Source organism: Schistocerca gregaria, chromosome 2, assembly GCF_023897955.1.
Source record: "Schistocerca gregaria isolate iqSchGreg1 chromosome 2, iqSchGreg1.2, whole genome shotgun sequence".
Taxonomy (NCBI): Eukaryota; Metazoa; Arthropoda; class Insecta; order Orthoptera; family Acrididae; genus Schistocerca; species Schistocerca gregaria.
This window is the reverse complement of record NC_064921.1, coordinates 434,705,768-434,722,841: the sequence shown is the minus strand read 5'-3', so window position 1 is coordinate 434,722,841 and position 17,074 is coordinate 434,705,768. Positions and strand designations below refer to the sequence as shown.

At 44.1% G+C, this 17,074-nt stretch overlaps 2 protein-coding genes across 2 annotated transcripts in view; one reads left to right on the top strand and one right to left on the bottom strand.

Moving 5' to 3' along the window:
* Nucleotides 1–17,074, bottom strand: part of LOC126324953 (adenylosuccinate lyase) — a 722,118-nt gene that overhangs the window by 485,533 nt on the left and 219,511 nt on the right. The gene's annotated exons all lie outside the window — the stretch shown is intronic.
* Nucleotides 1–17,074, top strand: part of LOC126324969 (uncharacterized) — a 96,723-nt gene that overhangs the window by 49,465 nt on the left and 30,184 nt on the right. Inside the window, exon 2 of the mRNA XM_049995133.1 lies at nt 3,708–4,104. Within this exon, the coding sequence (XP_049851090.1) occupies nt 3,907–4,104 (198 nt within the window). The 5' untranslated portion in view covers nt 3,708–3,906. The remainder of the gene's footprint in view (nt 1–3,707; nt 4,105–17,074) is intronic.

Genomic DNA, 17,074 nt, shown 5'->3' with positions numbered 1-17,074 from the left:
AGAGTTTGGACGCACCTTCTGTCATGTGCACAGTTGTTATACATGAATTGGACAAAAATGAAAGACCAAAAACACAACACGATATTATGCCAAGTACGGTGTATGGAAACCGCTGGCATTGAAAACTGCTTCCAGCCGTCTCGGAATAGATAAATACAGGGGCTGTAAGGTTTTCAAGATAATGTTATACCGCTGTTGCTGCGAAATAGTGGCAAGTTCTGGAAACGATGATGTAGGTGGATAAGTATCATGCACCCTTTTCCCCAAAATATACCACAAAAGTTCAATAATACTGAGATCTGGTGTGTGTGCAGCGGTTAGGGGAGACGTGAAAATTCACCTTCCTGCTGACAAAACCAGTCCTTGTAGATGCGAGCTATGTGAACACGCACCCTGTCGTATTCGAACATATAACCACTGGAAAATAAAAATTGTCCCGACGATTGGGCCTGATGAACGAAAATGATCACATAATTCTTGGTAGTTGCGACCTTGCGAAGTAACCCTGGAGTCCATGGAATACCACGATACGGCTACCCAAATCATCAACCAACCAACCAACCAACGCCATGTTCCATTCTTAGGAAGTAAATTGGGCCGCAAGTCGAACAGAGTGTGAAACAAGACTCATTCGACCTAATGACACTTCCGTTGCTTCACTGCCCAGGTTTTACAGCTTCGGCACCACTTTTTCCTGCCACGGGTACTTGCAAAAAAAAAAAAAAAAAAGTTCAAATGCCTCTGAGCACTATGGGACTTAACAGCAGAGGTCTTCAGTCCCCTAGAACTTAGAACTACTTAAACCTAGCTAACCTAAGAACATCACACACATCCATGCCCGAGGCAGGATTCGAAACTGCGACCGTAGCGGTGGCGCGGTTCCAGACTGTAGCGCCTAGAACCGCTAGGCCACACCGGCCGGCGGGTATTTGCAGCCCTGATGAATGGCTGTTTCTGCAGTTCACTGGTTGTAGAACTCCCTTCGTGTTGTTTTGGAGCAGACAAGGTTCGCGAGTGTAACATTCAGTCCTGCAGTGTCTTCTGCAGCTGTCCTTTTATTTTTCATGACGATCATCGTCAATGACAGTCACGGTCGCTCAACACACGCCTTCGTCCGCACTGTGATTTAGCGGGTGATGTTTTTCAGTTTTCCCTGTAGGCAGTATAAACCCACGATAAGTACCTTTTGAAACACGAGACACATTGGCTACGTGATTTATGAAAGCACCAACAATTTGCTTACGTTCGAATTCACTTAGCTCCGACATACGCCCTCAAAACTACACAGAACACTGTTCTGACCACGAGTGACAATAGCAACGTGTTGAGGGCAGTCCACAGGTGCCGCTCACGTCAAATACAGCAGCGCAACCTGCATGCTTGGCTACCATTTGTATTTTTGTTCACGGATGCGCTTCTCGCGGTGTTTTCGTGTTTTTGTACGGACCCTGTAAGTTATAGCTCTGCTGCCTCAACTGCGGGTTACGTCACCTGCGGACGAGAATTGTGGTCCGCAAGATAACGTAACGCGTCCGGCGAAAATGCGGTATATTTGATCTGCACAGTTGGATATTTAACGACCGCGTGCCTCAACCCCGCCTACCTGATTTTCGCGCAGCCGTTGCTCTTCTCTCTTTGCACTGGCTGCTTCGACGTATCCTATAATAATTACTATCTAAAAGGGGGGCGGAGGCACTTACACAAACAATACCAACTTAATGTAGAATTCAGTACATTCTGTTAAACACACATACAGTGTTGGACTGCACTGTTCACAAATACCATCACTCCACAGCTGATGTAGTCAGTTACTTGCCTTACGATCGCGCAATCCGTTGTGACGTACTAAGGTTATTGTCGAAGTAATATTATCCAAATCAGATAAGTGCATGACACAACACACATAAAGTTCACTATTCAAAAAGTGCTGCACAAGTCGACAAACACCACAGTCCTTCCAGCTGGTACAAGCAGTTCCTTCATTCATTACACGAGCGTCAGCGTAACCGAATATCGGCGTTTACGTTTAGAAAGGTCTAAGTGCGACATCCGAAACTAGAAAGTAACTATGCTCCTGATATTCACACAGTTAACCACACATTTTTCTTTCACTTGAAACTTGCAATCAGAGTCAATCCAGTCCACGTTGTCTTCCAGTAACCGTCCCAACATGACACACGAGATCGAAAATCGTCACGTCTCAGATAAACATTAATATCGAGCCATGAACAATAATATGAATTGTACATCTTGCACGGCAAACATTTTTAATTATATCACAATAACTTGAGAAATGCGTGCCACCGGCCGGAGTGGCCGAGCGGTTCTAGGCGCTACAGTCTGGAACCGCACGGCCGCTAAGGTCATTTTGTCGGATGAATCCAGGTTCTGTTTACAGTATCATGATCGTCGCATCCGTGTTTGGCGGCATCGCGGTGAACGCACATTGGAAGCGTGTTTTCTTCATCACCATACTGGCGTATCACCTGGCGTGATGGTATGGAGTGCCATTGGTTACACGTCTTGGTCACCTCTTGTTCGCATTGACGGCACTTTGAACAGTGGACGTTACATTTCAGATGTGTTACGACCCGTGGCTCTACCCTTGATTCGATCCCTGCGAAACCCTACATTTCAGCAGGATAATGCACGACCGCATGTTGCCTGTCCTGTACGGACCTTTCTTGATACAGATGATGTTCGACTGCTGCCCTGGCCAGCACATTCTCCAGATCTCTCACCAATTGAAAACGTCTGGTCAATGTTGACCGAGCAACTGGCTCTTCACAATACGCCAGTCACTACTCTTGATGAACTGTGGTATCGCGTTGAAGCTGCATGGGCAGTTGTACCTGTACACGCCATCCAAGCTCTGTTTGACTCAATTGCCAGGCGTATCATGGCCGTTAACAGAGGTGGTTGCTCTGGCTACTGAGTTCTCAGGATCTATGCCCCGAAATTGCGTGAAAATGTAATCAAATGTCAGTTCTAGTATAATATATTTATCCAATGAATACCCGTTTATCGTCTGCATTTCTTCTTGGGGTAGCAATTTTAATGGTCAGTAGTGTATATTGTTTTAAAGCCAGCAATATTTTTAATTTTCATTATTTTCACCTGCATCGAGGTTCATATTCTTAGAAAATAAGTTATTAATGTAAAATGAAAATCTTTTTGATTTCAGATTAAAATCGGAATGGCTACACTGCACGCAGTTGGAGAACTATACTCTCAACATTTAGCAGACGCCAAAGGTTAACTTTGTTATTTTTGGCTGAAATTGTTTTTAAAAAAATCACAAAAGCTGTTCGATGTATGAATGAAACGCTGTCCAAATTTGATTAAATTGTAATTAACTCTTCCCCCCAAAACATATCCCAAAAAGTCAGTGTCAAACAGCCTCGTAATGTGGTTTCCCACCTTAAATCTTGATAACCTGTCATTGTAGCAGGAGTAAGCGATCTAGCAACTACGACAGACACTTGTCTTATACAGACGTTGCCGACCCCAGCGCCGTATTCTGCCTGTTTACATGTCTCTGTGTTTGAATATGTTTGCCTATACCAGTTTCTTTGGCGCTTCAGTGGAAATCAGCACAAGTTGTGAACACGCCGGCAGCGTTGACGAGGCGCCGCTCTACAGTAGTAGTGGTAGGGTACGGCTGCGTTAGCGTTCAGAGCCGCATGGTTCGCATTTGCTTCCGACAGGCAGACGGCATACGTGCGCGGGTGTCGCTCTTCGCGGACGTTGCGTGAGCGCGCGCGCGGGCCGGGTCAAGGTGACTCAGCGCCCGCCGTGTGCACACCAATCCGCGGGAAAATCTGCGCTGGCGCTGGCGCGGCCCGCGGCCTCGCAGACGGGAGGAGCCGGCGAGCGCTGACCCAGTTCGCGGAACACCTCGCAGCGATGCGCGCGCCGCCCGCCGCCGCCGCCGCCACAGCTCCTGGCTCTGGCCGCGGCCGTGCCTCAACAGCCAGTCGCCCGACAGGACGCGCCGTCTACGCATCGCTCCCCTCCACTGGCGTCGCTGCTGTAGAGATGCGGCCCGCCACCACCACCAGACACCTGCAGTCCGTCAGGATCGTCATGATCGCCGTCGAGCTGGTGAGCTTGTCCTGACAGCGCGTGCGGCCACTGCTCTGCCGTCCAGTGTTCCACACTACTCTTTTTTCGACGCCCAACAAAGACATTGGGTCAGTGATGTGTTGTGGACTGTAACTAAATGGTGACAGTGGTCTTTACGTATAGTATTTTTTTTCTCTTGCCTTTTTAAGAGAGTGTTCGACACAGCGCATTGGGTGGGTGAGAGAGAGAGAGAGAGAGAGAGAGAGAGAGAGAGAGAGAGAGAGAGATTGAGCGTGCGTGCTTGCGTGTTATAGCTCTCATCCACCTCAAAGTTCTTTGTAACACCTCAGTACTTCACTTGGAACGGCCGTAATGCAGTTTATATCCGGACACCTTCCTCAGACCTTACCCAGCCAGTTAGTTATCAGACGACTTACAGTTCACCATGGGCACCGAACGACGGTGCAGCTCGTCATTTTTCACGTTAACTTACATTGCCTGACGTGAAAGAAGAGTGAGATAAAAATCCCAGAACTGACCGCAGATCAAACTCAAGATCTTTGGATCCGTACTGTGGCCTTTTACCAACGAAACACGGAAACACTTGTACAGGGGGGCGTATTCAAGGGTTGCATGGCTCCGTACAGTCATTCTGATCGACCTTTTCCATGGTGTTCCTAAATCAGGGTTTCCCAGACTGTGTTCCGCAAGAAGTGAATAACTGCTCCATCAAGAACTGCTAATGAAATAGCGTGTTTCCGACATTCTGACGATAATAGTTATTGTGTGAAAATTTTATTATGCTTTCTACGTTACTAGTTATGATTTACAATAGAGATAATCACAGAAAACCAATTTTTCTAATTTTTTAAAAATCTTTTAACCTTCAAAATAAACAAATTGTTCCATCAAAGCACCAGGATTCTCAAAGTGTTCCGTTGCAGGAAACCTTTGGGAATTCCGATCCTATGCCATTGTAAGCAAATATCGAAATGGTTCGTTAACACTCTAGCACTAAATAGGGGAAAACCTTGAATCTTGTGCTGCTACTAAACCATGGCAAATTTACTACGCCAAAATTTATTCTGAAGAAGTCATAATTTATATGTTATGTGTTAGTTGATTATTTTTATTAGTTCCCTAATGGTCAGTTACATACCAAATTTAGTACGAACTGTCCACTTTTATACTCTACTGCAATCTCAAATTTTACAATGGTTAACTAATATCCTTCTTCTCTTGTCCTTGACCGATCGATGCAGAGTTTCACCCCCTCCCCCCCCTCTCTCTCTCCTCTCTCTCTCTCTCTCTCTCTCTCTCTCTCTCTCTCTCTCTCTCTCTCTCTCTCTCTCCCTCCCTCCCTCTCCCTCCCCCTCCCCCCCTTATATATGCACAGGGATGCTAATTTTATACATAATATTCCTATCATGTGCAGCTGTTGTTACTCTCGAAAATCACGTAATGTTTTTACTGAGTAAGAATGGAAGATCCACAGAAAAACGGCCCCTTTTTCTGCATAAAATTTAACTTCACCGTTTCACTCTAGATTTGTGAAAATTAGGATGGTGATTTTTTATTTTTGGGTCCAGATATGAAGAAGATTTTTATGACTTTAAAGAGTCATCAGTCCCTCGTTCCCATGCAAATTCACGTAAACTATGTGGAACGAGAAAAGGAGAGTTTTCAGCTTCAGGGTCTGTGACTTTGTTGTGGTTGAAAATCTGCGTGACAGTAGCATACGTCAGATAGGTAAAAGAGGTAAAACCAAACCAACTAAAAACTGTAGACCCTGAAGGGTATACCAAGAAGTGTCATTAGTCAGCAGTACTAAAACGGGATGAGAAAATGAAAACTGTACGTACCAGAGCGTCAGTTATCTTAACCTCTTACTTAGACAAATTGTATACACGTAACTTCAAAAACGCGTGACAGCGCATTGGTGGAAACCAGCTTGAGACCACCCAGGCGTGGCAGTCACTCGCCACAGACAGGTGCTCCCCAAACATTCCGCCTCTGACGCCGAACGTTGCGGTGCATTAAATATAACAAGGTGCTTTACACACTGACTGCCTCATGAAGTAAATGCAACTCAATGGCATATTTTCGTTTAAAATTCCGTGGTAACTCACAAATCATGTTCGTGGCCTACAGTTTTCAAGAGATGAAGAAATGTTATAGGCACCTGTAACTGTGAGTTACATACAATTTATGGACTTTGTCATCTTGGACTTTCTTTGTATAATTTGTTCATTATTTACTTTTACATACATCTTACACCGTAGAATATAAGTTACACACGGTTTTTATTTACATTCTCCAACCGGAATTGTGACCACAATTAAGTTGATAATATTTGTGTAGTGGCCCTTTTGTACCTGTAGCACTTATTTGCACTTTGGTTTACGAAAATACATTCTGCACAAAAAAATGAGTCACAATTCATACATTTCCGTGTAGTTTGTTTGCATTTCTTGATATTTGGCTCTCATTCACACAGCACAATATACACCGTCTGCACACAGCACAATATACACCGTCTGCCTGTCCCCACGTTCTCAAGTGCGAAATCTGAAGGCAATGCGATGGCTTTAATGAAAGATGTCTCAAGCTCATCTGCATCTTCTGTGCGCAGCAGTTTCAAAGTCGTCTCCACTTTGAATCCAGTCACTGAGACGTTCTTATTGTTGGTGTATCGGTAAACGACGTCAGCGTTTGTCGGCGCTGACCCTGTCATCAATTCAACTGGTAGTTTCCTGTACCATTTCGCAACCCGACTTAGTCAGAGTAGACTTTATCTGGTCAGAGAGATCTATAAACGACTTTGACTGATCATAGTCAATTATCATTGCTGTTTTTTTTCTTTATGTATCTTTTGATTTGGATCTCTTATTCTCCTGCGCCATGAACAGACTTGACATAACACATCCCGCTTATCTTTCCATGTCCCTGCTACATCTATGCTACTTTCTTTTGCTACGTGTTCGTGCTTCCTCAGATTCACCTGTACAACATTTGATGGTTGAGTTTTCTATTTGATCTAAGAATGCCAACTAAATATTTTGATCGTTCAAGAAGTTGGTGAGCTAGATGGACACTTGTGTAAAAATTCTGTGCATGAAATCTTTCCTTCAGTAAATTATTCATAAAGCTCATAACAACAGCACTCTTTCTGATTCTAGGTGTAGACAGCCTTGCGACAGAGTTTAAATAACTTTATTTCGAAATTAATAACTTTATTCCGAAATTATGGCGCTTCTTCTTTACGTACTGAATACAACTTATTCCTCCTCGAAACGGCACAAATATTTCATCAATGCAAACTTCTTTGCCTGGCACCACAGCACTTTGAAATTTTTCAGTAATTTCTCAATAAGTGGTTGAAGTTGTAACAAACTGTCTCCTCGAGGGCACTTTATGTCATCGAGAAAATGCTACTCACATAACAGCAATTCAAAATGATTTCGTGACATTGGGTTTTGATGTAGGAAATTTTTCGACCAATAATTTGGAATCTTTGGCTTCACATTCAGTGACATACACACCTCCTAAATATCGTCCAACTTCAATTTTGGTGAAAACAGTCCATTTTCTCAGTGGTGAATTGACACTGACTGAATGATTTTCTAGGACGTGTTTGACGTGTAAGTTAGATTGCTGCGTCTCATACTTTAAAAAATCGTTAGTACAAAATATCTGAAGCAATGGAAGGATGTCTAGTCTTGGAGATTTAGTATAACAAAAGTTTTTACACAAAAATTGGTGTGTATAAAGTATAATGTTCCATGTCTTTTCCCACAACTGAAAGCCCCACCCCCAAACAATATCATTAACATTTTTTGTAGGGTTTTCATCTTCGGAGATTCCTGGTGTTACACGTATTTCACTGCAGTATCAAACATCTGTGTCAGTTATTGCAATAACAGGGCTGGAGGTGCATTGTTGACTGGTTTTTACACCTGTGTAGCCTGCCTCATTAGCTGAATGTCTATATAGAACTTTTCTTCCTGTCTTCACCAATGGTGGAAGATCATGTTCATGAATTTCTTTCACTTGCAGACTCCGCTGGTAAATTGTCATCTGAGTTAGAACTAAATAATGACGGAGTAATTTCATCAATTATGTCCATGACTTCAACTAAATCTTCTGCATACGCCTTTGTTCACCTTCTTAACTTCTGCGAGAGGAGTGCCATCCTAAAATTAATAGCCACATAGTAAATGACTCCCCTGGCTGGCATGACTGGTCACAGATTTGTTTAATCCACTAGAGAATGGCGCGTACATGCTGAAAAGACTGAACTGGCACACACTTGAAGACAGATGCAAACCATCACTAAAAAGCCTACTTGTAAAGTTTCAAGAAGTAGCTTTAAATAAATCTAGGCATATATTACAATCTTCTGTGGTCGTTCCTGCTGGGATCAGAAGGACGAGATTAGATTAATTACAGCGCGAACACAGACATTTAAAAAGCAAATCTTCCTAACACAGGCGTTTTAACTGTTATTCTTCCCGCGCGATTAACATCCTAGTTATGTATAGCAAGTATTACATGTATAAATAATGAAGACATGATCAGTAGCGTGCATCTGCTTGCGTGTCATCCGCTACCTCGTGAGTAACATCCATCGCATGTATTCGTTCGGAGTTTTCGTCGGAGATGAAAAGTGGTACATCTCAAGAAAAGAAAGGATTGACGAAGCTCCAACAATAGTTTTTAGATGTTACGGTCTTGTGTCATAAAGGAGGCGACATGTACAAAGGATTGCTTCCCAGGAACGTAACCATAAATTCTGAGATTTATCGCCGACAACAATGACGCTCTGCGACCGTAAAGCTCCGCAAAAGTACCGACAATACTGCCTCACGTCGTGCTGCAACGCCAGTGCACAAGAGCTGCGCGAGACGGGATTCCACACCCACCTCCCCACACTCAGCCTAACTGGCGCACTTTGTTCCGTATTCACAAATCTTCCAGTGTAACTTCTTATACATGGAGGACGTTTTCTCAAACGCGGCTTCATTACATGTTGCACTTTAAAGAAGCAGATTTGTTTGGACGTGGTCTAGGGAAATACCCAAACATCGAGACAGTCGTGGCATAATAAGAGAAAATGTGTTATTGATTTATTTTCATATCGCGGGTATCTCAGATTTATAACAGCTCAAAATTTCAGCACGAACCCAATAACTGTGTTCCGCGAAACTTTGCCTTCAACTCAGACTCTTCTTGGGAAGGACACTTATCTCTGTCTGACAAATATACATTAAACTATTAACTTGATCGGCTTTGGGTACTACTTGTAATTTTTTTTAAAGTGCAAAGCGCTTTTACGATGTAAAGAATGCAAATGAGCTACTCAAAGGCACCGACATGGATATGGCCTGTTAATCTGAGTAATAGAAGAATCAGTCAACCAGTTGCACTTTACGTACTCAAAAGTTTTTGCGTTAAATTAACGTATGTTGTTAGGGGCTCAAGGACAGAAAAAGCTAAACCACACCACAAGATTTTGTGGGGAACATCCAGAAAAACAAATACGACGTCGAAGACTTGCATAGCAAGATCCAGTACTCGGAAATTCACCTCCAATGGAATATACTCACGTCCAGTTTATATCGGGTTATCAAGATATCCCGTACTTTAAAATATGAGCTGTACCTTTGCTAAATTTTATGTAATTTGTTTGCCGCATGACAGTTTCGTTTCGTACCTATATACATGAAAATCTGTGCTCTGAAGTCTTAGCACTTGTTCTTATTTTTCTTACTGTGTTTCAGTTATTACTATCAGTCCTAGGGAATCACAAAAATAGCTTGCTAAAAATTTTACAAAGAAAGAGCGAGTCTATATAGTTCCGTCGTCGGCGACCTCGTTACAGGTGGAGCACTAGCTCGGATTAGCCAACAACGGAAGCAAATCAGCACTGCTCTTTCAAGAACCCATCCCATCATTCACTTCAAGCAATTAAGAGAAACGTAAATCAGTTTTTGACGCAACCTGATTTGAACTCCTCTCCTACCAAATGCAGCTTCACTGCCTTAATGGACACCCAGCTGTACTTAAGGTCAAAGCTGGAGTTACGTAAGCTAGTAGGCTGATGGTGAAAAATGCGGTGAATGTACATTGTATTTATGGCACTATCAGGCTTTGAGTGCTTTGTTTATTTAGGTCGAACAAGTTAGCTTTCTACCGAGGTTGAGCCCCAGATTATTAACGAAGGCTGAAGGTCTGACAGTGGAAATGTAAGGCCCAAGCGCAGTGGTTTAACGAGCAGTCCGTCGCACGCTGTAATAATGTGTGCATTAGTCAAGTCAACAACAACAAAAAATTGGTTCAAATGGCTCTGAGCACTATGGGACGTAGCATCGGTGGTCATCAGTCCCATAGAACTTAGAACTACTTAAACGTACCTAACCTAAGGACATCACACACATCCATGCCCGAGGCAGGATTCGAACCTGTGACCGTAGTGGTTGCGCGGTTCCAGAATGAAGCGCCTAGAACGGCTCGGTCACACCGGCCGGCTCAAGTCAACATCAATTTGTAAATGACATTCTGGAAATATTGTTTCAAGAAGTAGACCACAGACAGATGTACACTGATCAGTCAGAACATTATGACCATCTACGTAACAGCCTTTATGCCCACCTTTGGCACGGATAACAGCGGCAACGCGTCGTGGCGTGGAAGCAATAAGGCCTTGGTAGGTCGCTGGAAGTTGGCACCATTTCTGTACACTCAAGTCACGTAATTCCCGTAAATTCTGGGGAGGGGAGCGATGGGCTCTGACGCCATATTCGATCACATCCCAGATGTGTTCCATCGGATCCAGATATGGCGAACTGAGGAGCCGGTACATCAATTGGATCTCGCCATTGAGTTCCTTACCAGCTACATCACATTCATGGCCTTGTGACATGGCGCATTATCTTTTTGAAAAATGCCGCTGCCTTCGTGAAAAATGATCGTCATGAAGCAGTGTATGTGGTCTGCAACCAGTGTACGATACCCCTTGGCCGTCATGTTGCCTTGCACCGAGCTCCATTGGACCCATGGATAGCCACGTGAATGTTGCCCAGAGCATAATGGAGCCCCCACAGGCTTGTCTCCGTCCTGCAGTACTGGTGTCAAGCAGCTGTTCCCCTGGAAGACAACGGTTTTGCGCCCTCCCATCGGCGTGATGGAGAAAGTATCGAGATTAATCAGACCAAACAACGCTCTGCCACTGCGCCAACGCCCCGTGCCGATGGTCATGCGCCCATTTCTGTCGTAGTTGCCCATGTCGTGGTGTTAATTTTGGCACATGCATGGGTCGTCGGTTGCGGAGGTCCATCGTTAGGAGTGTTCGGTACACTGTGTGTTCAGACAAACCTGTACCCTGCCCATTTCTAAAGTCTGAAGTTAGTTCCGCCACAGTTCGCCGCATGTCCTGTTTTACCAGACTGCCCACACCTGTCATGAGGGATGGCCTCACAAACCCTAACATCTGGACGTGGTTTCACTTTGGGTCGCCACGTGTTGAAGAAACTCACCACAGCAGTCCTCGAACACACGATAAGTCGTGCAGTCTCCGTAACTCTCGTCCCGATCCTCCTGTCCATCGCAATCTGCTCCCCGTCAGACTGAGATACATCGCGCGCCTTTCCCATTCTACACGCGGACAGCACGTTCACAGACAATACATGAACCGTGCGTGTGGATGACTAGCAGTCATTTTTTGTCACATGACGCTGCTATCGCCCCAAAGGGATTACATCGATAGTAAGTCTAAGGTCACAATGCTCTGGCTGATCAGTGTATAAGAATAACATTACTCTCTGGTGGTAATTCGCCCAGTGCGAGCTGTAAGATGTTCGCTAATACTGTCTCCCAGAAGGTATGACTGCACGCAATCTTTCTGTCCTGGTCCACAAAAAACACGATTGTCCTCGACAGTACATTTCTCACAGATTCACCACTCATTCATTCTGTAGCTTCCAGATGTTAATGTTTTTACTGTAAAACAGACGCAAGAAATTACAGAGTATATTCGTGAGATGACTTTCCAGTATTCTCAATTACCTTATTTTTCTCGCATACTGTCTTATGTGCGTTCCGCGTCTCTGGGCTAGTTGTCGTGCTGGGATTTTTGTATGGGGGATGTTTCTCCACCTGCTTTTACAGGGTCTCTCACCCAGGGAATCACCCATTGATGCACTTTTAGGAAAACTTCTACATGCACTTTGAGACAGGTAATGTAAATAGGTACACTATAACTTGCAAGGTCCGCAGCTCGTGGTCTAGGGGTTAGTGTAGCGACCTCTGGATCGCAGGGTCCCCGGGTTGTTTCCTGGCCATTTTTTCCATGTAGCTATACTCAGCCACAGTTGGACGCGATCAGTTTACGTGCCTAGAGGTTTCAGGTATGCTTCCACCCTTGACCTCAAAGCCAATGATCATACCCTTTTGGACGTCAGATATATCGCTCCGTTTCCGCATTACATAATCCGAACAATCTCCTCCCCCCCCCACCCCCCCCTCTGCGCCCACCCCTCTCCTGACAAGCTTTACATACTCTCCACCGCTAGTGTTGCCACCTGTCATCTGTGACCGTGTGTTGCACGACGGCATGGAACGTAGGCGTTGGCCAGACTTGCACAAGGCGGTCGGATTACCTCAGACGAGGGTCAACCGACCAATAATGCCATACGATGATTTCATGTCATTACCGTCAATTGTAATTGCTGGCGGAAATGGCGTTGCAGGCTTGGCGGTATGCTGACCACTTTTCCTGTGCTTACGGCTTCCGTTCTTCGATTAAATTCTCCTCTTAATTGCACCAAGAGAAGCAGCGCTTCCTTGTGGTGCAGTTGTCCGGCACCAGGTCTTGGGCTAGACCGTGCATTATGTAGTCTCTTTAAAAACTGCCCACTGGTCTTCTCCACAAGTCTTTCACTATTAGAAGTGATGGTACAGTCACTAGACTCCCATTAATTATTAGACATTTCTTACGTTATTTTTTTTTAAATTTGTGGTAGAGATTATCTTTGTTTCTTTTGGGCGCTTACTCTACGGTAGTGTCTTGAAAGGAGGGTATAAGATGAACATCAACAAAAGCAAAACGAGGATAATGGAATGTAGTCGAATTAAGTCGGGTGATGCTAAGAGGAATTAGATTAGGAAATGATACACTTAACGTAGTAAAGGAGTTTTGCTATTTGGGGAGCAAAATAACTGATGATGGCAATGGCAAGGAAAGCGTTTCTGAAAAAGAAAAAATTAACATAGAGTATAGATTTAAATGTCAGGAAGTCGTTTCTGAAAGTATTTGTATGGAGTGTAACCATGTATGGAAGTGAAACGTGGACGATAAATAGTTTAGACAAGAAGAGGCTAGAAGCTTTCGAAATGTGGTGCTACAGAAGAATGCTGAAGTTAGATGGGTAGATCACGTAACTAATTAGGAGGTATTGAATAGAATTGGGGAGAAGAGAAGTTTGTGGCTCATCTTGACTAGAAGAAGGGGCCGATTGGTAGGACATGATCTGAGGCATCAAGGGATCGCCAATTTAGTATTGGAGGGCAACGTGGAGGGTAAAAATCGTAGAGGGAGACCAAGAGATGAATACACTAAGCAGATTCAGAAGGATGTAGGCTGCAGTAGGTACTGGGAGATGAAGAAGCTTGCACAGGATAGAGCAGCATGGAGAGCTTCATCAAACCAGTCTTAGGACTGAAGACAACAACAACAACAACTACTACTACTACTACTACTACTACTACTACTACTCCAAGGTAAATCGCCAACTAATAGGGCAACACGGATCAAGGATTGGTTTATTACTAATGTCGTAGTGCATGTGCTCTAGTATTGCCATTTCCATTATGTAGAAAATGCAGCCGATGCGCAGCTGAAGCGTACATACGGCTGTGGTTAGTCTTTACCTTGTTGTTTCTCCCGATATTGGACCAAAGATTAACAGGCAGTGAAGCCCAGTACAGCTGGAAAAGCGTAGAGAAAACTGCCGAGCCTCTTGCACCCAGTCAATGGACTGATCACCACTAGCTTCTTACGCCTTTAGTCAGTCAGACCACTTACCACCATAGAACACCAGATGATCAGGAACCGAGCACCGCTACGTCGCCTCCATCTGCCAATGAACTGTTGCGGTTAAATTCCTTTTATCGCGACAATTCGAATCGCTAATCTCCGTGACCGAGCTCCACCACATCACAGCGTTCTACCTCGGCTCTTGACGTTCATAAAAGGCGGACCTAACATTCTCAGTGTCCGCCTTCGTAGCTGAGTGGCCAGTTTGGATGACAACCATGCGGGGTACCGGCCTTCAATTCCCGGTACCGCCAAGGATTTGTCCTCGCTGGGAGGACTGGTACGGAATGCACTCGTGATGCCAACCCTGGAGCTACTAGAATGAGAACCAGCGGCTCCACGGCTGGAAAGTCCGCAAAATGGTCGGGACAGTGGCGTGTTGACGACAGCCACAGCCCTGCCTCCCCTCATACCGCGTCTGCGGGACACCTCAAGGGAGAGGATGTCACGACGGTCGGTCGACATCCCTTGGGCCTTCGAAGGGGACAAGGAGTTTGTTTGTTCCCAATGTGAATCGCCTTGCTATTCCTAAATGACTGATCGCTGTATTTTCTACAGAAAAACGAGGCCATCAGCAACCACGCGTGACTGATTACATAGCGAAACCGCAGTAATTCACATAGCTGTACTGAAGCAAAGCTTTCACAGATAACGCAAGGAATAGAACATCAGAAAAAATTAATATCTCCCATTTTTGACTACAAAAGTGAGGAAGTTTGCTTCTACTCATCACGACTACTCTCATTTATCATATACTTCTGTAAATCTGAAACATCTAATACCACACACACACCTGCAGTATCACAAAAAGAAAAACATGTTTCATATCTGTTGAATTAAATCTTTTTGTCATACCTTTATGATTCTTAACATCGTAAATATCAACTGTTGAGCATTGCTGTTTTATTCTGCTTTCAGTTTTTCGTTTCAAACCTTTAACTCTTCTGTAAATCAAGAAAGAATAACGCAACACAGAAAATAATGCCGTATGCATACAGTGAAATGTGGGCAAAGTATAAAAAAAACCCACTTTCTAGCCACTGGTCGCATACAAAAATGTGACGGCAGCAGTGCAGAAAACCTACATCGTACTGCTGTGACTAATCTATTCTTTTGTTTTTTGAGTACCATCTTACGGGATTGTCTGTGGAACCCTGCTTGACATAGAAACGTCTTTACTGTTTACTAAAGTTAGGCAAAAATTAATGCTCTATAGCACGCATTCAAGAGATAGAATCAAGACGATGATGCCACATTTGTGGGATATCGGTTCATCCCAATTGGCCAGCCTCCTTAACCGACGTGTGTGCAGCGTGCGGTATTGCCTTACGGTGGTCCAGCGCTCATTGTCTGTGTGATTTCTTTGATCTTAACACATCGTGCATCATTGCCCGAGTCGAAGAGTAACATCGTTCAAATTCGTGATGGTTTTTGGCATAACTGAATATGGTTGGTTTCACTATGATGAAGTCTCTGAAGCACATTTCTCTAATTTACTGAGTTGATCCGATAACAGCTTACTATGAATGGATGTTCCTGAGATATTTTCACTTCTGTGCAGGAATATAACCAGTAATCGTTGGCGTAGAACGGCAAAACGTTGATCGTCCGTGTTAGCTTACCTGAAATAATAGGAAACGAAAGTTATGTACCACTTGTGCAATAGAAGATAAATGTTTCTACTTACTAAGTTTCATTTAGCACCTCTCAACATTATTGAACTACTTGTGCATTAATTTTAGACCGACATTTGTACATATGTTTCAAAATAGGCAGTTAAGACAGTATTGCACAGTGTATGAAGGTGAATGAGCGGTGGCAAATGGTCGGGAGTGGCTAGCGCCAGTGAACATACCGTTTAGTTTGCTGTCAGCGGTGCTCTCATTGCAACTGTTTACCTGTTAAATGTAATCTGATGAGTGATTTGGAAACATCCTGTGGGCATATTCCGATGTAGTAGACCTCTGCTTCTCTGCAAAACCCTCTCCAAACATTATCCGAAATACTATCGTTCCTTCCTAATAACTCTCTTTTTGACATTGGTTCTGATTGTGTGTCCGCTTCAATAATTTACGTTCACACCTAAATTTAATGTATTTTGCTACTTCCTACCTTCAAGCACTGTTCCTTTGGTTATTTATTTACTTTGTATTTTCTACGGACAAAGTCCGTGTGCAGGTTTAATATTCTCATTCTTTGCTATTTCCCTTAGCTCTGTACTTCGACTGTCAACAGAATCTCTACCCAGTTAGAAAGAGCGCTAATAGTAAGTGCAAGAGTAATGCTCCGTTGTTGTCTCGTATATAATCAAGAGGTTTCAGGACGAATGGGAAAAGCATCCCCAAAGTCAAACTACAGACTGCTTCAAATCAAAATGTTCGCATTAACAATGCCCTCTTTTCAGTGAAAGTGGGGGTTAGAAGTATGGCAGTTACACTGAGGTGACAAAAGTCATGGGAGAACGATATGCATTGGTATCGCGTAAACAAGGTATAAAAGGGCTGTGCATTGGCCGAGCTATCATTTCTACACAGGTGAACCATGTGAAAAGGATTCCGACGTTGATTATGGTCGCGCGTCGGGAATTAATAGATTTTGAACGCGGAATTGTTCTTGGAGCTGGAGGCACGGGACATTCAGTGTCGGAAATCGTTTGGGAATTCAGTATGCCGAGATCGACAGCGAAAAAGAGAGTGCCAAGAATACCAGGTTTCAATCATTACCTCTCACCATGGGCAACGCATTTGCCCGGCGGCTTTCACTTAACGACCAAGAGCAACAGTGTTTGCGCAAAGTTGTCAGTGCTAATAGACAAGATACAATGTGTGAAATAACCGCCGTGGAGCGAAATTAGGCGACATCGCCTGCAGCGCCTCTCCTGGGCTCGTGACCATATCAATCGGACCCAAGGCGATT